Consider the following 25,747-nt stretch of genomic DNA (forward strand, 5'->3'; position numbering starts at 1 on the left):
CAACATGACCAAAATCCATTTGTTTGTAAAAGTACTAGTACAAAATCACCCGCAGAGTGGACCTGTCAGGTAAACTCTGGGTATTGCATAGAACGTACCACTTCTGCTTGCCCTGGAAGCGAGCCCTAGTGTGTTCCTGTGATAAGGAAAGCACTTGTATGTCAGGACTGGATTGGGACACAAATGACACAGCGCTGAGGTGACTGTTCAGCAATTAACATAACCGCGTAGAAAGTGTGAGGAATGCTGCGGCCAGTAGGGCGGCCAGCACGTCACATGCAATGTGTCCATGAGCCTGTCAGACACACAGGCGCTGGCTCCACCCGAGCAGTGACGTTGCATGTCTGCGTGACGTCACGGAGCAGGGGCTTCCAGGCTCGGCTGGTCAGGCGGCTGAGGATGTTGATGCTGCCGCAATCCCCGCACTGGAGAGGCGGGACGGTGTCCGGGATATGTAACGCGGCACAGTAATGGCTGAGTCTCCGGCCGCTGCACGGAAGGAGAGCCCGGCCAGCGGGGCAGAGACTGGGATCAGCGGCCAGGACAGGGACTCGCTATCGCTATTAGAGATATTGGATTTATATAACCAGCCCATCAATGAGGAGCAGGCATGGGCAGTGTGCTACCAGTGCTGTGCGGCTCTGCGGGCGGCCAGCGCCGGGGGCGGCAAGCGGACAAAGCTCAGCGAAGCCTCCGAGATCCGCATCCGGAGAGATGGAGCTGTGATCATCAGCCAGCGCTGCGGGCCAGGTACGTCCCTTCTCCCCATTCATTCCTCCCAGCACGTCGCCTACTCTAAGCTGGGCACTGACTGTTTCATTTTTAGCAAATAATCGTTTGATAAATGAGGTAAATGCATTCAGAAATAAAATGTAATACATTGATTGACACCATCCACGAACCAATCTATACTTGTTATTCGTGACTACCAATTAGACAAACCATTTTTCTGATTGACTGAATTGCTTTCCAACAATCATTTTTAGAATCCTTTGCAGTTGATTTGTGACTCCAGCAGAGTTTTTCTGCCAATACAATCAAAATTATCTGATCGCTTAAATGATTCTTCATCAAAATTGTACCGTTAGTGGCCACCTTAAGCCGACGCATTGCTGTACGATAGACATTCTGGATATCAGTGGCTGCCTCTCTTGCCCTCTATCAGCTGTCACTGAGTGCCCTGTACTGTCAGCTAGGATGGGTATAATAGCTCTACATGGAATCCTATTCTCCAGCAGCCTGTCATTCATAATAGGAATAATTCCCTAACCAAACAAAGCACACAGCCTCTGTGCTTGCCTTGCAGCAAGTAGGGGGTTGTGTGTGCCTGATCCAGTCAATATCTGGTCACTGGGCTGCAGATAGCTTTGTTGTTACTCCCTAGGTAAACCTTTTTTATTTATTTATTTTTTGTTACATTTATATTCACATTTTTAGCTAGTTAAGCACCCCTGTCCACCTAGCGGACCTCCCTGCCTTTATTGTCACACCCACTCACTGGCCAATCACAGCACTCTCTCCTGCTCCCCAATAACAACAAATGTATTGCCCATTTGGCAGCTAAGCTGTTCATTCTCAATGTACAACTGACCAGGTCACGTCAGTGCATAGAACACCATATCATTCTTAAATTTCTGTTTTTGTGGTGACTGTCACCCTTATCACCATAAGGATCTCCTTACTTCTGCAGAAATAACAGCAATTCAGGTTTGTAGTCCTCATACTTGTAAAGCGGTGATCAGCAGATTGATCACCACTTTATAGATCACCAGATAGTATAGACCACACAAATGGATCATCAGATCACTTTGAAAGTAGAGACAAATATATACTACATTTGGGTAGACTGGGGTTTGCCACTTTGCTGTATATTTCCAATTAAATAAGTTTGAGGTAGGTACTTAGTTGAACTGCAAGTTTATGTGCCACATATGGCTACCTTTTCTAGCGAGAAGTATTAGTCGCAGCTGGCGACCCATGATGCAATTCAATTAAATAGAGCCACAGATTGCTACTTTAGGGTAATTATGGTACAGCATTCAAAACATAATAGCCACCATAATTAATCTGACTGCCCTTTTATAGATATGAGGTATTAAAACAGCACTTAGGTATATTATAAAGAGTGAATAACAAAATGGATTTTTAATCTCTGTTTCACAAACCCCTTAGTATAGCTAGATCACTTGTGATTTGCTGTCTGTAGCCAGGCCCAGTGCCAGCTGATGTCTGCTTAGATACAAGCTATAATATGACTAGCAGGAAGGCTGTCAGTGTTTAAGTTGATGTACCATGAAAGCCTTTATGTACAGCTAGCTTAGTAAATGGCAGTACATATTTCTTCGTGTTATGGAATGACTAGTTCTGTCTTTTTTTTTTATTATCCCACATTTAAAATGAGCTTTATTAGTGTCTAAGACAAAATACGGTACACACTGGCGATGCTAAAGCTGGAGAAAGATGGAGGGATGTAAAAGGGATTTTTAGCATGTAGGGGGTGTATAGAGATATTTTAGGTAAGCTGTCTATGCACATTATCAGATTAGAGTAAATTTATGTTCCTCTCTGTCTGTGGCACGCTGTGACCTAGTGTGCAGCAGCAACTCAACCACAGTGGTGACATAAACAAATGGTATGTGTTCCAGTTTGCTGTTGTAATTGCCTTGTGCATGTGTCCATTAATAAGCCTAAACAACATGCTTTGATGATGAGCTGGTACTGGAGGCATGTCTATTGACATAGGATATTGGAGGCATTCTGTTATTGAAGCCAGCCTATTGTTCCTCGGATCTGGTGGAAGGGGCAGTGTTAGTGGGCTTCTGGACATAGGCCTCTGCTGTTCTTCAGCCTTTCTAGAGATCTGGCAAAAAAATTGCCAGATTTGTTTGTTTTTACTGTAGGGACGTGCAGCTTTGCCTGTAGCTGCCAATCTAGACAAGGTAAACCTACCAATGATAAAGTACATTTATACTGGTTGCCTCAGTCTAGCAATAACAAGGTTATAGAGTAGGACTCGGTCTATAGCCTGCTAGATTGTTTACTTTTCAGTCCATTGCTTGCATCGACTAGTGAATATCAAAACAGCACAAGCATTCCTACTGTAAGACAGATGGACATTCTAATGCTGTAAAATGTCAGCTGACAGCATATAATGTTCAGTAAATGAGGTGGAAGGGTTTCCTGATTTAGGGAGGAAAGCTCTGTTTTCATCTGGTGAGGATGCAGCAGAATTGATGCTGATTTGCGCTGGTCTTGCATGAAATCTTCAGTTATCCATACTCTGAAGCAAATTCCTCAGGATGTTGGTGGATTACAGAAAGTATAAGGATCAGCAGAGTTATGCAGCGCTCTTGTGACTAAGCCCTAAGTACACAATTAGGTTTTCTTTTTCAAATGATAGGCTGGTTAAACACAGAGCTATTTTTAGTAGCTTTTTTTATTCAGTTTTTACATGTCCCCAAAATACTACTAGATGACTGTCTAGTGTCAATCGCAGAGAGCTGATTTTCCTGTAGTGCAAACATTCATGTATCTAATGCATAAATACATTTTATGACTAGTAAATAATAGTTCCTAAATTAATAAAACTGTTACTATAAAAAAATCTCTAGACTGCTGGGGAAAAGCCATTATTGGTAGTACACTATTGGGCCTTCTTCTTAAAGCAGACCTGAACTCAGAACTTCCTCTCTGCTCTAAAAGATGTGCAACAGCATAATAACCTTTAAAGGAATACTGTAGGGGGGAAAAAAAGAGTTGAACTTACCTGAGGCTTCTAATGGTCCTCCGCAGACATCCTGTGCCCGTGCAGTCACTCGCCGATGCTCTGGCCCCGCCTCCGGTTCACTTCTGGAATTTCCAACTTTAAAGTCGGAAACCCACTGCGCCTGCACATCCTCACCACCTCGCTCCTGCTGATGTCACCAGGAGTGTATTGCATAGGCCCAGTACGGTCTGCGCCTGCGCAGTATGCTCCAGGTGACGTCAGCAGGAGCGAGTACACGGCAACGCAGGCACAGTGGTTTTCCTACTTTAAAAGTCGGAAATTCCAGAAGTGAACTGGAGGCGGGGACCGGAGCATCGGTGAGTGGCTGCGCGGGCACAAAACGTCTGCAGGGGACCATTAGAAGCCCCAGGTAAGTTTAACGCTTTTTTTTTTCCCACCACGCCTCTACAGTAGTCTTTAGAGAAAAAATATTTTCCTTCTATTCTGTGCAAGAGTTCAGGTCCACTTTAATGCAGAAGGAAACAAGTTAATACCACTCAGATAAATGGCAATCGGTGTTCAGAGATTTGGAGTCAGCTGCCTAATCAGAATAGAGGTTTTGCTGGTTGCTGTGGATTTCTGTACATCTCTTCCTTAGTATGTGTTATTGAATTAGTGCTTAAATGGCAGCATTTCATTGCTGATGCAGTCAGCCAGGTGACACAAAGCTGTCTAGAGTCAGCAATGGACTTCACTGAGGGCTGATTCTTTCTAGTTTGTTGCCCCAGGCAAGCCTCCCTTGTCACCCTCCCCCACAGTATTTGGACTCTGTAGGAATACATTACAATAATCTGCTTCTTCTTGGAAATGTTTTAAAGGACTTCATAACTTAAAGAATACAAGCAAAATGGTTACTTGCGTATTAGGCCTTCTACCTACGGCACTCTGTATTCCCAGACAAGGCTCATGTTGTTTGTGAAAATGCATTCTATTTTGTATTATCACGATTCTGGGAAGGTCTTGTTAGGTCACATCCAACCATCACACCTTCAGCTGAGACGGTAGCCATCCACTAAGTGACGACAGCTTGGTTCAGTACATTACTCCTCAATCAGAGTAGCAATCGGTTTACCACCTTGCAGCACTCCATCTTGTTCAGATTTCAGATTGTTTAATATTTATATAGTGCTGAAATCTTCTGCAGAACTTTATAGAGTATATAATGCTGGCAATATATTTGATGATTTTTATGCTAGATCGACCATCCGTTTAAATAATTTTACTGAATTGGATGAAAATCCGTGCTGCAACAAGCATGCCCAATTGACTATTTGACCAATTACAGGCCGAAATCGTTTGAATGTGTTGATTGTGCATGCTGGAAAATCTTGGGCAGATGTGGTCATTCAGGTGTGCTTTGATAATGGTGTGCAATATCGTGACGAACCCAAGGCCGCTGTCCCCGCAAATGTAAATTTGCCCTTGCATTGGAAATCTCACCTGCTCCAGCTACGGTGACAATCTGTTTTATCTGCTGACTCCCCCAAGTGACGCTAGACACACGTCACTTGCTATATGCATGGTGGTATATGTGTGATTTTCACACCGGGGTAAACAGCAGATAAGACCAGTAGTCACAGCAGCAGGAGTAGGTGAGCTTTCCAATGCATGGGCACCGGGGGCACATTTACATTTGGGGGGCAGAGGCAGCCAGGCGGCATCACATGGCTAATTTCCTGAGAGATTTCATATTGAAATCGAATGGGAGTCAGCCTGTGGTGCCTGGGCAGCTGACAAATCTGTCTTCGATCAGAGAGATCTGTCTCTTGTTCGATCTGCCAATACATGTTGATGTATGGGCACCTTAAAGTGAACCTCCAGACTAAAAGTCTACTCAGCAGAACTGAAAAGGCTTGGTGTTTCTTTAACAGTTTCACAGCATCAGACCTTTTGTTTTTCTTATAGAAGCCTCATTTTTTGCTGCACAGAAGCTAAGCTTTACCCCATCAAAGAAAACTGCCCGGGCTTTTTTCGCCTGATGCTGTGCAAAGCATGCTGGGATTTCCTATGTTGTTGTTCACATTGCCTAGCAACTGGGAGGGGTGATCAGAACACAGGACAGTTGGAACTGTGTCTCATGCTCCCTGTCACCTTCTTTCAACCAAAAATATGGCTGCCCTTATGAAATCACAAACCTTTGCCTGTTCTTTTAAAACAGGGTGGGTAAGAGATTATATTACCTATCTACCGGTATTTTAATTAACATAAATAATGTAACTTAATGACAGTATGTTTGTTTAGGCTGAAGTTCCTCTTTAACTGTCCCTCAGAGGAGCACACAATCTAATTACCATGGTTATATGTACATTGTAGTCTACGGCCAATTTTAGGGGCACGCATATTTACTTATCTATATGTTTTTGATTGAGGATCGATTGGATTAGTGTCCCTGCTTGGTTTGTACTCCTCAGTGCAGCTCCTTCAATTACAATTTACTGCCATTCCTCATCAATTTGAAATCTGAATTTCAATTGTTGATTAGCTAATTTTGGGGGTTCTGTAATTTAAATAGGACATCTACAATACTTGACTTAAAGGATACCCGAGGTGACTTGATGATAGACATGGGTATGTACAGTGTCTAGCACCCAAATAACTATGCTGTGTTCCTTTTTTTTTTTCCTCTCTTTTACACTAGGCCGGTTTCATTGTGTTACGTTACCCTTTGTGTACGCAGGGCAACGCAAAAGAACTGAAAGCTATGGGGCCTAGTACTCTTACCTTGTTGCGTTGCACCAGAAGTTTCCGATCCGCTGCTGACCCACCACATAATCTATAGCACATTACTGTAGAACTACCCCGGCTACACAGGGGTGGCAGAATGCATGGAAGTCAATGGGCGATGCACAAATTGTAAATTAAGTGGCGGTGCAACATGGAACGTAGCAAATACGATGGGGAAGCCAGGAATCCCAGTGATGTACTTCCTGTCCAGCAGGGAGTAAGTTGGTTGGGAGGGGGGGGGGAGCTATGCATATTATTCTGTCAGCGCACTTTGCCACAGGTCATTTAAATTATGCTTTTTGCAGTGGAGATGGAACTTTGCTCCTCAAACACAAGGGCCAGGTGTAAAACCAGCCTTATGGTGCCCATGCACTGTACAAAAACGGTAAAAAATTTTTCCAATTATTTGACCAAACCAATCGAAAGAAAGACAAAAATAATCTTTCTTTTTTCGATCAAAATCCGGTTAGACATGTTGAAAAAATCTTTCTATTCGATGTAATGGAATGATCTAACAATTATCTAATTAAAAAAAAATTAAAAATTGCAACATTAAATGGACTTTCATTAGATTTGGTGTTCAATAGCTACAAACTGTCCCATTGCTTGTGACAATATTTCCATTTTTCTTTCTTTGTTTTTAAGAGGTTTCCCGAACTAACTAATACCATGTCAAGGTCGCAACAGTTATTCTCCTAAAGTATACCGTGCATCTCTTTCATGTCATGTTTGTCAGTGTTTATTTTGTTGCCATCTGGAGGGATGAAATCCTCTTTTTGTAAAGCTTAGTACCAGGCAGCTTCTGTATAGCTTCGCGGTGTGCTGTTATTTTGCTGTAAACAGCAGGGCAGCCCCAGGGTTGTAAAATGAAGGCCTCTTTTGTGGACCGTTGGACATGTTCGGTGGCACAGCGCTCAAACTGTTTTGGTAACATAGCAGCAGTTGGGCAGCTTATTTATTTATTTGATGGATTCTGCAGACCCCAGAGTTTGTTTTTGAGCCAGGACAATAGCAGCCTGTGTACATTCATAGCAAGGGATGTTGTCAGGAGGGGATTGTGCTTTGGGAATTGTAAGGGAACACTCAGGCTTTGTGCAGTGACTGGAAGAAGGGAAGAGGGCAGAGTAGCCAAGACTGTCAATACACTGGCTGCAGGATGACACAAAGACTTCCACTGCCTCTCTGTCGATGCCGACCACCGCGGCAGGATTCTTCAAGAATTCTCTGAGATTTTTACATAGTGATAAGCAAAGTCCCCGGTTAGCATGGCCGTAAGGTTGCACCTACATGATACAGTAATTGGGAGCAGTTAATATGAAGAAAAGAACATGATGCCCTCAGGTCTTTACTTACCACCTTCAATACTTATGAGTATTTATCAAATCACATTGAATCCAAGGTTTTATTTTCACTGGCTTGTTTTGAGGGCATTTTACCATCCTGTAAATTGCACACAATGAAAACATGTGGGGCCATTCACACATAGCAGTTAGGGGGCAGTGTGATTGAGCAGTGTGATATTTGTATGGTGCCAACATCTTCTGCAGTGCTTTAGAGTAGATAGTCTTGTCACTAACTGTCCCTCAGAGGAACTCGCAATCCAATCCCTACCGTAGTCATATGCCCATTGTAGTCCTGGGCCAATTTAAACAAAGCTAATTGAATTATCTCTATATCTTTGGGATGTGGGAGGAAACCAGAGTGCCTAGAAGAAACCCGCAGAAACGCGAGGAGAACATACAAACTCCATGCAGATAGTGCCCTGGGAATGGAACTGGGGACCCAGCGATGCAAGACGGGAGTGCCAACTATTACACCACCGTGCTGCCTACTACATCATCCACCTGCTGCCAGTTTACAGGCTTGTGGTAGTTTTTTCTCATTGAGGTGCATGGCAGACGTAGCTGTGAGTGCGGCCTGATGCCTGGTACAGCCACCTCACAACTAGCTATTGCCTTACAGAAGACAGAACACAACATGCATCTTTTTAAGCATTTTGCAGCTGCCGCAAATCTAACACAGGTTTCAGTAAGGCCTAAAGGTAAATAATACAAATGAGAAGAGGGTGGAAATAGTATACACAGGTGGATTCCTTATGTACTATTAGTTGCAGATCTCCTCGCTTCATTCTCATCTTTCTTTGTTGCCCTCCCTCCTTCATAATAGACCCCCACCCCCTGCCATGCTTACTGCTGCCATGTCTGTCACAGATGCTCATCTTCTTCAGATTAGCAGGAAAGAGGAATTCTGGTTACATAACTACTAAAGGGAATCACTACTCATTATAAAACTGACATCAATGTAGGTAGAGAGATGGTGAAGCCTGTCAATAAAACTAGTAATCAGTTATCCTGATATTAGCAGCAATTCCTGACATAGTTGTAGCAATTTTTTATTTTGTGCAATCTAAAAAATTAGATTGTATATTGGTAACATTTCTCACCTCCATGCACTTTCATCGGCATAGTGATTTTTGGAATCGTAGGTGATTCCTAGAAAGTGTAAATCGCTGCTTAAATAGCTTTAGTGGGTCCTAGGCCTTAGACTGTCCTAAAACACAACCTGGATACATGAGTATCAGGCAGGAGTACACTAGAGATAGTCAGTGAGATGCAAATAATTCTGGCATGCAGATATAATGCACTTCCTGTTTATTTCAGGACTGTGGAGTCGGTACAAATATTCTCCGACTCCTCGACTCTGACTCCTTAGTTTAATTTTTACAAAGGCTATGGATGTTTTTCCAAAATCATCCGATGTCCGACTGACTCCTCAGTTTATCGAAACCCTGACTCCGACTCTAGTTACCCAAAATTGCTCCCACTCCTTGACTCTCACTCCACAGCCCTGCTTGATTTTGGCTCAATTCCAAGTTGCATACATTTTGCATTCAGTTTGCTTGCCAGGTATATTTTCCATATTAAAGGGGACCTGAACTCTTGCACAGAACAGAAGGAAAACAGAGAAATGTACCCTGTATGTATTTAGAGAGTTTAGCCTGTTTATTTCCCCCTCATTTGTATCTCATCACTAGTTAAGATTTGATCTCTGTGTCAATGACAGAGGTGGCAGATAAGCTCATTTGAAAGCACAGGTTGTTAACAATATGTCTGCTTCCATGAATCCATGAAGTAGAAACAGTGCAGATTTCTTTCAAGATTTGTATCAGCTGTAACAAATAGAATTTTTTGTTTTTGTTTAAAGGTTATGCTGTCGCAAAACCTACAAATAAGTAAACTGGCTTCACCCTAAATTTGCCTTAGACTAAGGACACATGACTAAGGTAGGGATTAGATTGTGAGCTCCAGTTAAGTGACAAGACTATATACTCAGCATATATATTCAGCACTGCGGAAGATGTCGGCGCTGTGTACATACTAAATATTAATAATATTGAACACTGGATATCTCCTCCTCCCCACTCTTCACTTCTCATGTAATGTTAAAGGCTACCCGAAGTGACATGTGACATGATGATATAGACATGGGTATGTACAGTGCCTAGCACACAAATAACTATGCTGTGTTCCTTTTTTTTTCTTTCTCTGCCTGAAAGAGTTAAATATCAGGTATGTAAGTGGATGACTTGGTTCTGACTCAGACAGGAAGTGACTACAGTGTGACCCTCACTGATAAGAAATTCCAACTATGAAATTCTTTCCTAGCAGAAAATGGCTACTGAGAGCCGGAAAGAGATAAAAAGGGTCAATAGGTCATAGATTTTAGCTCTGGCATACTTCAAAGAATGTGCCATTGAGCAAAAACAATAAAACAGTTAAAACTTAAAAAGTAGATTTAGGGCCTGTACACGCTGCTGCGATTGAGCTGCGCTTTTTAAATCGCATGGCTTTTTAATCGCAAGGTCTTTTGAAAAATAATGAAAATCGTAAAGACCTGTACACACTGGTGCGATGCGCTTTTCCTATTCTCATGAAGGCTTGCGATTTAAAAATCGCATGCGATTTTAAAAGTGCAGCAGTGTGTACAGGCCCTAAAACATAAAATAAAACTGTGGAATATCTTAAAGAGAATCTGTATTGTTAAAATCGCACAAAAGTAAACATACCAGTGTGTTAGGGGACATCTCCTATTACCCTCTGTCACAATTTCGCCGCTCCCCGCCTCATTAAAAGTAGTCAAAAACAGTTTTAAAAAGTTTGTTTATAAACAAACAAAATGGCCACCTAAACAGGAAGTAGGTTGATGTACAGTATGTCCACACATAGAAAATACATCCATACACAAGCAGGCTGTATACAGCTTTCCTTTTGAATCTCAAAAGATAATTTGTGTGTTTACCTTTTGTCCCCTTCTTCTCTCATGCACTGAACATTACAGGCTTCCTGCAGACAGCTCTGTCTGTGCCTGTGTTTGTAATTCCTCAGTATGTGTCAGCCAGCTACTTTCACAGCCTAAAGGCCCATACACACGTCAGATTTTTCTGAATGACGGGTCGTTTGAACGTCCCGTCGTTCAGTCGTTCGCACGCGGAATCAGACGTGTGTACGGATTATCGTTCGCGTGATAAGACTGGTTTCCAGCGATCCGCCTGGCGGATCGCTGGAAACCAGTCTTATCACCCGAACGATAGTCTGTACACACGTCGGATTTGACGTGCGAACGACGGAACGTTCAAACGACGGGTCGTTCAGAAAAATCCGACGTGTGTATGGGCCTTAACAGAGGAGGATTTTTATCCAGCTCTCTTCTATCACTGATAAGATAGCAGAGAAGCTGCTGGCTTATGTAAATAAAACACACACTGGAGTGTGCATAGAGGAACAGACCAGCAGGAAGAGTTGGCAGCCTTCCAGACACAGGCCGACAAGTCTGACAGGGGAAAGATACATTGATTTATTACAGAGACCGTGATAGTACAAAGTGCAGCAGTGAGCCAGAACAGATTAGAATAGGTTTAGGAACTTGTAGGATGGTAGAAAAAACGTTGTAATTTTTGTTACAGAGTCACTTTAAGTCATTTTTTTAGGAGAAGGAAGTTAGATACAATTATTTATTTCATATGTTTATTTTCGCTTCGGGTGTCCTTTAATCAGAACTCCTACAGCCACAAAGTGAAGCTCTTTTATGGAAAGTATAACCTGAAATGTGCTCCTGCTTTTTATTAAAATAGAACTCACAGAATAAAATTGGTAATATAAGGCAACCACATACCCTGCTTGTGGTATGGTATTGTATTTGTACTCCTGATGACGGCTGACTAGCCAAAACCTGAGCAGGGTATCTGCTATGTATAAGGTGATTGATCAAAATCTTTATTCTTTGAGCATTATTTTGACCATAGGTACTCTTTACAGTATACGTGATATGAAATGTAAATTACTCATTTAAATGTGCTCTGCTATGGCACCTTAGCTGACTCTGCCTGGGGACATGTGGGATAACCCAGAATAGATAAGGGGCATGTGCCCCCTCTTTGGGGCTAGCAACGCCTCTGTCTCCAGGGCATAGGCATTTACATTTCACTTCAGGTTTGCTTTAATTCTTATATTTGTAGGGGAGGGGGGGGGGGGGGGGGGTCATGTCTACTTCAAGGACCACTATGGTGAAAAATTTAAAATACCTACCCCCCAGTAAAAATTCACTATAATTTTTTTTTCCTTTTTTCACTGTCACAGTAGGTAGTAAGTATTTTATGGTTTTACTTAGTCCATCTCCTCCTAGGGGATGCTCAGCAAATCCTTTATTTTTAAAGCTTTCATAGGCCCAGTGCACACCAAAACCGCTAGCAGATCGTCAAAAGGCTAGCGGTTTTGGGAGCAGAGAGCCGATATTTGCCGGGTGCACACCGAGCGGATTTTGTATGAGATCCGCGGGCCGCATCAGCATTCCCGTGGCTAATGTATCTCTATGGGCTGGTGCACACCTGCAGTTTGAGGTTTTAAGCAAACCACAAACGTGCAGCAAGAGGCACGTTTGCGGCTTGCTAAAAACCTCAAACCGCCGGTGTGCACCAGCCCATAGAGATACATTAGCCACGCGGATTTTCAGGCGGATTCGGTGTGCACTGTGCCATAAGGAGTAAAAGAAATACTGAGAATCCTCCATGAGCAGATGGACTAGTCCCATACATGTAATGTCAGATTTTAGTATGTACTGTAAGTGACAGTGAGATGGGTGGAAAAAAGTAATTTATAGTTAATTTTACTCAGAGATTATGTACATTTTGTGTAGATTACATTTTTTTTTTTTTTTTTTGATGGTGGTCATTTAATGTCTTATGCTGGGAATACATGTTATGTTTTTCGCGTTCGATTCTCTGCGCGATCTATTAGCCATTCGATTCTCTGCTCGATTCTCTTATCTTCTGCTTGTTTTTCTTTATCTTTTTTTCCATTTACTTCTATGAGAAATCGAGCGGAGAATCGGATATGTCGGGATCTTATCATCGAAGGCATCTATTGGAATGATTCCCTGCAAAAACGTTAAACGTGTATTTCCAGCATTATATCTGAGGTGTCATTGGCACCCTTGGAGTTTGACATGCTTTGTTTATACCAAAGGTAACACATACTTTTTATTCGTGAAGACTGCAGGGGTCAAATTACTGATTATTCAGTATTCGTATACACCAGCCACTCCGCATAAACTGGTTGCATTAGCTCTTCAAATAACAAAAATAGCTTTTCTTGAGAGATAAAACTGAAGCTGCTTCTAATCCAGGGCCTTGTGTATGTGGAAAGTCTTTCTTGTTGCCTATAGCATCCAGTCATTTTCATTCAAGCAGGCCAGAAGTTTCAGGGAACCGGCAGTGATTCTCAGATGCACAGAGATGCACTGACTAGACATAAAGGTCAGAGTATTCAAACAGGAATAAAAAAAAAAAAAGGCTGAATCACAAGAAGAAAAATACACACACCAGGTATGTCTTATCAATCCATATACAGTATTTGCAAACACCTTTAACTTACAAGAAAATTACTTAGTTAAAGGCGTTTTATTTTGTAACTCTCTGGGCTAGGCTTAGTGATAAATCGCTCTTTCCTAGAGGCTTGAAGATGCACTTTGAGGTTTGTCTAAAAGAATAAAAAAAAGGAACAGTCCTGCTTTGAATAAAAATTAACCGAACATAAACAAAATCATAAATCTTTTTATTCTGCCTACACAGAGTTAAAAATCAATGTTGCGCTTACTCGCCTGTCACTGTCACGGTTCTTACAGTAGAAAAGGAATTGATGTCAGCTGACTGGTTCAGATTTGGCAAGATTGTGCACTAATCACTGAAGTGCAAAACCGCAAAGGCCTGAGCAGCCAGTCTGCAAGCAGACAGAATCATTTAGTCCTTCAGATTTGCACGGAATTAAAGTACATGTCCATCGTGTTCTGAGAGCATTCCGAATCAACTTTTTGCGCTGGTATAGCAGAATCTCTGGGGTGGAGTCACTTCTGTGTGACAATTTTAGAAAATGCTTTGTTATATATTTAATGTTTCAGTTGATTCTAGTTATTTCTTCAAAGGACCCTGTATCAGGGCAAAAGTGATTAAACTTAAAACACAGCCTGTTATGGGGCACTGAATGTATTTATAATCAATACTGTGTTTATTGAATGACTTGACGTTCTGTGATGGCTATTTGGAAACACGTTTACTGCATAAACTAACTTGAAATGCTTTCAGAAATTGGACATAGGCTTGTCTCTGATTTCCCTTTGCTCCACAATAAAACAATTACAGTAATTGCAACACAAAACGGGTCACCTATTTGTTTAGTTGTACTATCTCTCGTTAGCAATATGTAGGTTGAAACACAAGACCACTCCGCATTAGATTAGTGGAACATTCCTGTGGAGCACAGGGAATTTGTGAAAGGCGATTGTCCAATGTATGAAAACATTTTGAAGTTGGTCCGGGGAGTTGACATGTCCTCCTTAACCCTTCATGGGGGGGGGGGGGGGGGAGAAATGTCTCTGGAGGCTGCAGGGAACACACGTGCAGAGGTCGTTTTCTCATTGGACACTCGTGAACCATATTGCTTCAATTATTGGAATGCCAAATTATTTCTTAATTAGTGCTCAGCTCCGTTCCACCAGCTCACTTCTGACTCATGACTTGTGTGTCTCCTATACACCCCTCACATACTTTTTATCTTGTCAACTTGCCAAGTAAACGTTGTTTATCATTGGTTCCAATAGATTTTTTTTTTTTTGAAGGCCTTTTCCATGGACAGTTGATAGGCAGTGAAATGCCTCTCAAACTCTCAGAACTGCTTGCTGCTGCCTGGTAACTGCTTGCTGAGCACACAGTTCAACTGTTTGTGGAAAACGGGCCTTATTTTGATGTATATGTACTTTGCTAATTTGTTTCCATCTGTGCGCTTCTGTCCGCTTTTTATCAGCACATCAATGTTACAGATTGATACATGTTGCTGAAAAGCGGATAGAAGCGCATAGATGGAAACAAGGCCTACTCTCCTCTTTGACATATGAGTCTTCCTCTATGGGGTTGCACATAAGTGTGTGGTTTGTCTTCTATGTGATTAGCCATTATTCAGGACCATTCAGGTATTAAATGCGTTGGTATTTTAGTGAGCAACCGCATTGTGGCTGAGGTTATTTTTTTTTTACATTGTTCTGAGGGTGGTGCTTCTTCCATCATTGCTGGACTGTCTTACATGGTACAGCTACTAATTGTATAGCCTTGCAGGTCAAATTTGCGTGTTCAATGTAATTTGCCTTCTTCAAACAGAAGGTATTTGCGATAATTCACCTTTGAGCAACTGTGGTTACCCACAATGCATCACTACTGAATATGCAAGTTATCTCTTTATGCCCCTGAAACCAGGCTTACATCCAGAACTGCTGCTTGGGTATTCTGTTGTACTGGTCCAAGACATATCCCATAGAGCCATATCAATCCCTGCCATGCAAGATTGAGGACGAATAGTCCAAATCAGGCTGTCTCCATGTTGGGTTGATGTGGCTTTGTAAAATTTATAAGATGTAGGCTTGCTATTCATCAGCAGTTCTGAGTGTAAGCATGGCTTCAGGGGCATAAATATATAATTTCTATCTTCATTCAGTAGTGATGCCTTGTGAGTAAACACAGTTGCTTACTTAAAGCTCAATTATCAAAAATACCGTCTGTTTTAAGAAGTTAAACTACACTGAGCATTGCTTTTTAGTCGGAGGGCTTTTTGGTCTCATTTAGTCTCCTATACCTTTCTAGTAGTTCTGGGTCACCCTAAACTGCAGTTTGATCAGCTGATAGATTTGTATGGTTCTGATTTGCTTTGATGACTTACTCGTTTAACACATGATCAGCAAAACAGAGCCTTACAAATGTATCTGCTGATCAAATTGATCACATGCTTTTCCATGAGTTTTCTAAGCATTGCTATCCCTAGTTGTGGCTACTCCCTATGCTGCTGTTCTCATAATATTTGTTTGAGTGAGTGTTTGCTTTATAGCATTAGTATAGTGATATGATGGCAGAAAGATACATGACAGAAAAATGGGGCTTTCCAGGAAAAAAATCACGTCATTTGAAAGGGCTGACTGAATGCATGTATAATATCTAATTAATGCGCTCTTAAGATATCCCTAAACCTCATAGTGGCAACATTAAAAAGACCAATGATTAAAAACAATAGTTTTTGTTTTTACTTGTGCTCATTAGTTTTCACAAAATCTATATTGCATTCAACCAAGAAATAGAATTACCCATCAGAGACCACAATACAGCTCTCCCAAGAAAGCCACAGAGATATTTTAGAGGCGGTCCCCTACTTGCACGTTCTGTTCTGGGAGACTGTTTGTAAGTTAAGTCCTTTGTTAAACATGGTGATATAGGATTTACTTTCATACAGCTCTGGATTTTGACATGTAGTAAAAACTGTGATTTTTTTTTTTTTTTTTTTGGTATAAACGTATAACAGTTACAATACTGTAACATTATTTAACAACAAAAATATGGGGAGGAAAAAACAGGATTGTATATTTTATCCATGAAGACAACTTTCTGTCTCTGAAACATTTTAACCTAATTTGATTGTAAGTAGGGGACTGTCTTTATCAGGGGAGCCTCTAGGCCTAGGCAGTACAGGCCCTTGCCTGGAGTGCCATTGGTCCTGGGGGCGCCATGTTGCTGGAATAAGCCACGCCCCCTGGGTGAAACCACGCCCTTGACTAAGCCCCACCCCCACGGGTGTTCTATTACTTGCTTCTAATGCATCTGCTTAGCGTAAGTTGCAGGCAGCTGCCACTGTGTCCCTCTCTGCCTTGTACATCCTCCACCCCCCCTTTTTTTGCTCCTCCTTCTGTCTCCTTGTGCCTCCTTCAGTCCCTTGTGCCATGTCTGACCCCCTGTTTGTCCTTCTGTCTCCCTTTATGCCTCCTGTCTCCCTTTGTGCCGCCTTCTGTCTTCATGTGCCTCCTTTAGTCCCCCTGTGCCACCTCTGCCTCCTTCTGTCCCCTTGTGCCTTTCTTTGTCCCCCTGTGCTACCAAAGGGAGACTGGAGGCAGAATTGGACTGAAGGAGGAATAGGGGGCCTATTCCTCCTTCAGTCCCACTCTGCCTCCTTCTGTCTCCCTTTGTGCCTCATTCTGTCTCCATGTGCCTCTTCAGTCCCCATGTGCCACCTCTGTCTCCTTTTGTCTCCCTTTGCCTCTTTACATCTCCCTCTGCTTTCTTCTGTCACCCTTTTGTTCCCCTCTGTGCCTCCTACTGTCTTCCTGTGCCTCCTTCTGGCCCCTTTGTGCTTTGTTCTGTCCCCCATCATGCCTCCTCCTGTCCCCTGTGTGCCTCCTCCTGTCCCCTGTGTGCCTCCTCCTGTCCCCTGTGTGCCTCCTTCCTTCCTCCTGTGCCTCCTTCAGTCCCCCTGTGCCTCCCACTGTCCTTTTTTGTGCCTCCTTCTGGCCTTCATGCCTTCTTCTGTCCCCCTGTACTGCCCGCTGCCCCTCTGTGGACCTCCTCCTGTGCCTTCTTTTGTCCTCCTTTGTGTCTCAATCTGTCCCCCATTGTGCCTCCTCTTGTTGCCTATTGTGCCTCCTTGTGTCCCCCTGAGTCCCTCCTTCTGTCCTCCTGTGTCTCATTCTGTCCCCCATTGTGCCTCCTTTTGTTGACCATTGTGCCTCCTTGTGTCCCCGTGTGCCTCCTTCTGTTCCCTTGTGCCTCTTTCTGTCCTCCTTTGTGACTTCTTCTGACCCTCATGCCTCCTTCTGTCCCCTGTGCCTTCCTATGTTGCCCTGTGTGCCTTATTCAGTCCCCCTGTGTCTCCTTGTGTCTAACTTTGTGCCTCATAAAAGTGGAGCCCTACCTATGTGTATTTTCTGTTGAAACGCTGCCGCATTGTGCATTTTCTGGTGCCTCCTCCTGGCCCTCATGCCTTCTTCTGTCCCCCTGTACCGCCTGCTGCCCCTCTGTGGACCTCCTCCTGTGCCTCCTTCTGTCCTCCTTTGTGTCTCAATCTGTCCCCTATTGTGCCTCCTTTTGTTGCCCATTGTGCCTCCTTGTGTCCCCCTTTGTGCCTCCTTCTGTCCTCCTTTGTGACTTCTTCTGACCCTCATGCCTCTTTCTGTCCCCCTGTGCCTTCATATTTCACCCTGTGTGCCTTATTCAGTCCCCCTGTGCCTCCTTCTGTCCAACTTTGTGCCTCTTAAAAGTGGAGCCCTGCCTATGTGTATTTTCCCCCCTGTTTGTCCTTCCGTCTCCCTTTATGCCTCCTGTCTCCCTTTGTGCCTCCTTATGTCCCCTTGTGCCTTTCTTTGTCCCCCTGTGCTACCTCTGCCCCCTATTCCTCCTTCAGTCCCACTCTGCCTCCTTCTGTCTCCCTTTGTGCCTCATTCTGTCTCCATGTGCCTCTCCAGTCCCCATGTGCCACCTCTGTCTCCTGTGCCTTCCTCTGTCCCCCTCTGCCTCCTTCTGTCTCCCTTTGCCTCTTTACATTCCCCTCTGCCTTCTTCTGTCACCCTTTTGTGGCTCCTTCTGTCCCCCTTTGTGCATCCTTCGGTCCCTCTGTGCCTTCCTATGTCACCCTGTGTGCCTTATTCAGTCCCCCTGTGCCTCATTCTGTCCAACTTTGTGCTTCATAAAAGTGGAGCCCTGCCTATGTGTATTTTCTGGTGAAACGCTGCCACATTGTGTATTTTCTGTTGAAACGCTGCCACAATAAGTGTAATTTCCGGTGAAACGCTGCTGCAATATGATTATTTTGTGGTGAAACGCTGCTGCAATACGATTTTCTGATGAAACGCTTCCGCAATACGTGTATTTTCTTGTAAAAAGCTGCCGCATTATGATTTATTTCATGGGGGGAGGGGGCGCCACAGATTTTCTTGTTTGGATTGACAAAATGGCTAGAGGCGCCCCTGGTCTTTATATACATTTTTTTTTGTTTTTTAATTGCTTGAAAGTGTTAAAGTTGCTATGTAAAGCTTAATGGGAGTTAGAAGCAGGTCACTCCCTTCATTTCAGAAATTCCCAGCTTTGTGCACGATGACCTCTATGTAAGACATTCGCACAGCAAACCTGCCAGGGGCTGCAAGGCAGAACATTCCTTTACAGCTGCAGCCCTAACAAAATACTGCGCACTGTGCTTAAGTATTTAGTTTCTTTAAAATGCCTTAAAACAGGGCTGGGATCAATAATTGAATGTATTTCCATTACTGATGTTTTCCCTATTTTATAATACTATATAGTAATAATTATATGAAGTACTATAATTATAATAGTACTTGCATGTCAACCCCAGTATAATCAGTGGAGGTCACCATGCATTATTAGATGTGGACTTGACTGGTAAATGACTGTCATCTGACTGATGTATATCATTTACCTGGATACTGCTGTGGACCATCATTATATCATGTGCCAGCAGACATCAGATGATGCAAGGTTGATTTGACTACGGCCACAATTTGCTTTGTACTTCTCGATGCAGTACAAATGTATAGGAAATGGTGACCACACAGGATTCCTTTCACACCTCTGTGACCCATTCATTATGTGACAATGATGCTGCCTTGCAGTATTAGGGTCCTGGGCTCAAATCTGGGCCAGTACGCTTATCTGCTTTGTATGTTTTCCTCATATTTGTGTGTTTCCTCCAGCACTCCAGCTTCCACCCACATCGCAAGTCCTTTCACGCAACATCTCTGTCCCTGTGACGGACGAAATGTTACAAGCGTATGTACATTCCACTGGTTCTCATATTACTGGGTCTCGGGGAATGACCGGCAAAGATGGAGATGGAACACACCAAGTATTACTCTGACTGGACAGGCCACGGTGGAGCACTATTAAGGAGAGACCTAGAGGAGGGGGATGGGCCTTCAGCAGCTCCTGCTCTGAAGCGGTTCCATAGATTTTTTTTTTTGATTTTTTTTTTTTGATTTTTTTTTTTTTTCAGAGATTTCAAGCTGAAATCTAGTACCATATTTTTTGGACTATAGCTCCGGAGCATAAGACACACCTAGGTTTAGAGGACAAAAACCAGGGTAAAAAAAATAAATAAACTAAATCTGGTGCATCCATAGTTCAGGGGTGTCTTGTGGATCTTATCCCCTCAATCCTCCCTAATTATTTTCCCCTTGTGCCCTTTTCTGACCCTCCTGTGTGATATCTGTCCATACACTTAATATTCATTATTTGGAGTGATTTCTCATGATCGCTTTGGGTGTAATTGCTCTCAGTTAAACATCTTCACTGCTGGGGGAGGGGTGGAAGGCAAACCAGTGTCAGGGTTTGTTTGGGCTGCCGACTTTGGGGAAAAGTCATCCTGTGTAATACAAGTAACTATGGAGAGATGCATACCATTTTGAAGCTCTTACATAGTTACACAGTTATTTTGGTTGAAAAAAGACGTACGTCCATCGAGTTCAACCAGTATAAAGTACAACACCAGCCTGCTCCCTAACATATCCCTGTTGATCCAGAGGAAGGCGAAAAAACCCTTACAAGGCATGGTCCAATTAGCCCCTAAAGGGAAAAATTCCTTCCCGACTCCAGATGGCAATCAGATAAAATCCCTGGATCAACATCATTAGGCATTACCTAGTAATTGTAGCCATGGATGTCTTTCAACGCAAGGAAAGCATCTAAGCCCCCTTTAAATGCAGGTATAGAGTTTGCCATAACGACTTCCTGTGGCAATGCATTCCACATCTTAATCACTCTTACTGTAAAGAACCCTTTCCTAAATAAATGGCTAAAACGTTTTTTCTCCATGCGCAGATCATGTCCTCTAGTCCTTTGAGAAGGCCTAGGGACAAAAAAGCTCATCCGCCCAGCTATTTTATTGCCCTCTAAGGCGTCTTTTCTCTAGACTAAATAAACCCAGTTTATCTAACCTTTTTTGGTAAGTGAGACCTTCCATCCCACGTATCAATTTTGTTGCTCGTCTCTGCACCTGCTCTAAAACTGCAATATCTTTTTTGTAATGTGGTGCCCAGAACTGAATTCCATATTCCAGATGTGGCCTTACTAGAGAGTTAAACAGGGGCAATATTATGCTAGCATCTCGAGTTTTTATTTCCCTTTTTAATGCATCCCTAAATTTTGTTAGCTTTAGCTGCAGCGGCTTGGCATTGAGTACGATTATTTAACTTGTTGTCGATGAGTACTCCTAAGTCCTTCTCCAAGTTTGATGTCCCCAACTGTATGCCATTTATTTTGTATGGTGCTAGACCATTAGTACGTCCAAAATGCATGACTTTACATTTTTCAACATTGAATTTCATCTGCCATGTATGTGCCTATATAGCCATCCTATCCAGATCCTGTTGCAATATGACACTATCTTCCTGAGAGTTGATGATTCTGCACAATTTTGTATCATCTGCAAAAATAGCAACATTGCTCACTACTGCATCTACTAGGTCATTAATAAATAAATTGAAGAGCACTGGACCCAGAACAGACCCCTGTGGTACCCCACTGCTAACAGTCTCCCATTTTGAGTACGATCCATTGACCACAACTCTTTGTTTTCTGTCCATTAGCCAGTTCCCTATCCATGCACACAGACTCTTCCCCAGTCCTTGCATCCTCAACTTTTGCACCAGACTTTTGTGGGGAACAGTGTCAAAGGCCTTTTCAAAATCCAAGTATATGACATCTACAGCATTCCCAATATCCATATTAGCGTTCACTACCTTATAAAAGCTGAGCATGTTAGTCTTTCTCCTCTTTCCAACGACACATAAACCGCCGCCCTACGCCTTTTAGTTTTCGTTTGCCGTGATTTCGATTGCAAAAATAGCGAAAACGAAAAGGCGTAGGGGGGCGATTTATATATCGTTGGAAAGAGGAGAAAGAAAGCTTCAAAATGGTATGCATCTTTCCATAGTTTCTGCACTGCTCGGAGTCCCTTTAAGGGGAACCATCCAATCACAGCTGCCTGCTGTTCTGACTGGAGCCGACAGTCTTGCGGGTGGGGGCCAGGGCTCCGTCATTGGCCAGTCACTACACTCGCTGGATTGCAGCCTGTCTTCTTCCAGTCCTTCAGAGGCTCTTCCCTTGGGTGAGATTGCCTTTGTCACATGACAACAGACGGTGATCTCGCCATAGTGATAGAGCACCACCCGGTGGAAGTACTGCAGCTCTGGATCCCAGGGGAGTGAGTAACATGCAGGGGCTGCTGTAGATCTCTGTGCAGTATGTTTGTTTTTGTTTTTGTTTTTTTGTTTTTTCTGCTTTTAGGGTCTAAAAGCCCATGAAAAAAATGTGCTGCTTTTAGATCCTAAAATCAGGAAAAAATCATAACACCAGGGAGGTTAACCAGTTTACATCCCGCATACAGTATAATCACGTCATTGCAAGTGGCTCCTGAAAGCCACATGACGTGATTATAAGTTGCTGTCATTTAATGAGCACAGCGGGCGTGCTAGCATGCTCCTGGGCTCATTAACCCCCCTCCCCCTAACTACACTACACTAGCATCCCTTCCTGGGTCTCCGATCCTCCCACCCCCCGTCCGATCCTCTGTAATACCCCCCTTCCCCCTCAATGCTGCGATCGGGCAGCATGGAGGATTACAATGTATCAATCTTTACCTGACCTTGTTCCAGCGCCGATCGCGATCCTCTCCCTGTAGTCCCGCTGTCAGCCTCACTATGCTGAGTGAACCGGGTCCCGGCTTGATGACGTCATCAAGCCGGGACCCGATCCGGTCAGCATAGTGAGGCTGTCAGCGGTACTGCAGGGAGGAGATCGTGATCGCCGGTGGAACAAGGTCAGGTGAGAGATTCTTACTCCTAATGCTTCCCTGCGCCTAGCTCTGCAGAGAGGGTGGAGGGGACACCTGGCATTTGGGGAAATAAAATATCTTAAAGGGCCAACACCTGGCTATCCATGGGGGGGGGGGGGATACAAATTAAAAGGGGCACAGCTGACTATAAATGGGGGAGGGGGAGGCATAAAGGGCATACACCTGGCTATGAATGGGGGGAGGGGGGTAATAAAAAAAACACATCTGGCTAACTATGGGGGTGGGGGGGAATTAAACAGGCACGTCTTGTTTACTGAAGTGGGGGGGGGGGTTACAGAGGCACATCAGGGGCTGGGGAAGGGTAACGGGGCACATCTGGCCAAGTATGGGGGAGGGGGGTATAAGGGAGCACATCTCGCTAACTAGGGCGCGGGGAGGATTAAAAAGTGCCGGAACAATTAAAGAAAAATACAAAGCCGCAAAATGGAAAAAAATGCACCTTTATTTCCAAATAATATATTGTCGCCATACATTATGATAGGGACATAATTTAAACCCTCTAATAACCAGGACAGACGGGCAGATCAAATGTGTAGGTTTAATCTATGGTACCACTTATTATTTTCAAATTATAATTGCTGAAAACTGAGAAATAATTCCTTTTTTCATTTTTCCCCCATTATTACCATTAAAATCTGTTCAAAATTAAATAATTCTAAGCAAAGTGTACCACCCAAAAAAAGCCTAATTGGTGGCGAAAAAAACAAGGTATAGATCATGTATGTGTGATAAGTAGTGATAAAGTTATTGGCTAATGAATGGGAAGAGTGTGAAATGTAGAAAACTGTTCTGGTTTTTTAGGGGGAAAACCCCAGGGACGCGAAGTGGTTAAACAGAGATAATTTCAGAAAGTGATATATATTGCAGTATTCATCATATCTTTGATTTTAAAACATTCAACCAAGCAGAAGTACACACTGTGCAGTGACCCTGAGGTGAACCTGAGCAATACCAACTGAGTGCATGATGATGCAGTGCATAATTAGTAGTTACCTTTAGTGAAAAATGCATAACTTAAAGGGATACTGTAGGGGGTCGGGGGAAAATGAGCTGAACCTACCCGGGGCTTCTAATGGTCCCCCGCAGACATCCTGTGCCCATGCAGCCACTCACTGATGCTCCGGCCCCGCCTCCGGTTCACTTCTGGAATTTCTGACTTTAAAGTCAGAAAACCACTGCGCCTGCACGCCCGTGTCCTCGCTCCCGCTGATGTCACCAGGAGTGTACTGGGCAGACACAGACCATACTGGGCCTGCGCTGTGCGCTCTTGATGACATCAGCGGGATCGAGGACACGGCAACACAGGCGCAGTGGTTTTCTGACTTTAAAGTCAGAAATTCCAGAAGTGAACCGGAGGCGGGGTCGGAGCATTGGGGAGTGGCTGCGTGGGCACAGGATGTCTGTGGGGGACCATTAGAAGCCCCGGGTAAGTTCAGCTCATTTTCCCCCGACCCCCTTACAGTATCCCTTTAAGCCTCAAACATTAATATATATCATGTTGATGGGGATCAGGATCTGGGACCCGGGCAACAGAGTGGCCGAAGGGGGCGGGGCTGCTGTACACACACTAGTTTCAGCTATGTATATTCATAATTTGAAGTGATTTCTCAGTCATGATCACTTTGGGTGAAATTACTCTGTTAAACATCTTCACTGCTGGGGGAGGGTGGAAGGAAAACCAGTGTCAGAATTTGTTTGGGCTATAATGATCAGACGCATGAATGGAGTTAAAGTACGGTACATTTTTATCAATTGGTTTGATTGCTTGACAGCTGCATAATTTTGTATTACAATCAAAACATGCTGCATAAAACCTTGAGCTCTGAGATCTTTATTTATTGTACCTCCAACTCCTCCTTTAATTATATATCACTATAGAAAGTAAGTTTTATATATAGACTAATTATATATTTCTTATGTCAACTGCAAGTATGCAACATACAAGGCATGTCATCCCTAATGCTGTGATTCATCAAGCTACTTTTTTAGAACTTTTTCCTGTTTAAAGCTTGGGGCTAAAGCCTATAGCTATACCATGCTAGTGCTTTATCGTATTTAGTAAAGTCATTACAATCCTTACAGTTTAATCAAAGGACAAATGTAAAAAAAAAATACAATTCTCTAAATAAAAATAGGGTTCTTGGTTTATACTCTTACTGGTTTTATTTGAATATGTATGGCATATAGGATTCTGTACATTTTTATCCTCTCAACTAACCCAAATATTATTTCAAACTCTGACTAGGCCTAGCATAAAGCAATAGAAAACTAGCAAAGCCAATCTGCTGCATTTTTGCATGATCAATTCAAAATCAACCCATATACAGCGACCTTGAATGCACTGATATGTTACTTGTACATGCCTAATACTTGGAAAATGGCCTTTTAACTGTACTAGGACTACAGTGTTCTCCCCAGTCTCTTTTAGCTGGATGCTCCACCCGACTAATTCAGGTGAGCACCCGGCTGTCACCGGCTCGCCTCCTTCTCCTATTCTGTAAGCAGAGTTGGACCGGCCCTGCCTACCTGCCTAGGTAATTTTTCTTAGGTCTGATATTGCAGTGCAATCAATTCTTCATCGCCTCTGTCATGAGAGGTAAGGTATACTCTATGCAGGAGACTAAGGGAGACCTTCAGATCTGAAGCCTAAAAGCTAAAAACTGCCCAATAGTGTCAAGAAAATCCAATTATTGTGAGGATTGGATATTCCGCACCCAGTCCATCATATACCTATGTTTGTACCCTGATGGGGTTCTTTTATATACAATATAATAATGAAAGCACCCTTTGTGTGTAGGATCTTAGGATAAGGTTACAGAATTAATGTGCCCACAATTTTTAGTGAATGATCATATTTTCAATAAGATCATTCAGATTGAAATAAAAGATTGCATTTCATCTATCCACACCACTAAAGAAATCAACTTGCGATCATATCTCCACCACCTCTTTCTTTAACCTCCCTGGCGGAACAATAAATCCGCCAGGGGGCAGCGCAGCACTTTTTTTTTAAATATTTTTTTTAAAAGCATGT

At 43.1% G+C, this 25,747-nt stretch overlaps 1 protein-coding gene across 5 annotated transcripts in view; it reads left to right on the plus strand.

The window, feature by feature from the left end:
- Window positions 1–274: 274 nt before the first annotated feature.
- SPIRE1 (spire type actin nucleation factor 1) overlaps window positions 275–25,747 on the plus strand; it is a 257,639-nt gene continuing 232,166 nt past the window's right edge. For 2 of the 5 annotated variants that reach the window (XM_068237134.1, XM_068237135.1), the window contains exon 1: window positions 275–750. In XM_068237134.1, coding sequence (XP_068093235.1) covers window positions 471–750 — 280 coding nt within the window. In that variant the 5' untranslated portion in view covers window positions 275–470. The remainder of the gene's footprint in view (window positions 751–25,747) is intronic. The other 3 variants (XM_068237137.1, XM_068237138.1, XM_068237136.1) reach the window with 2 other exon arrangements.

This window comes from Hyperolius riggenbachi, chromosome 5 (genome assembly GCF_040937935.1).
Source record: "Hyperolius riggenbachi isolate aHypRig1 chromosome 5, aHypRig1.pri, whole genome shotgun sequence".
Classification (NCBI taxonomy): Eukaryota; Metazoa; Chordata; class Amphibia; order Anura; family Hyperoliidae; genus Hyperolius; species Hyperolius riggenbachi.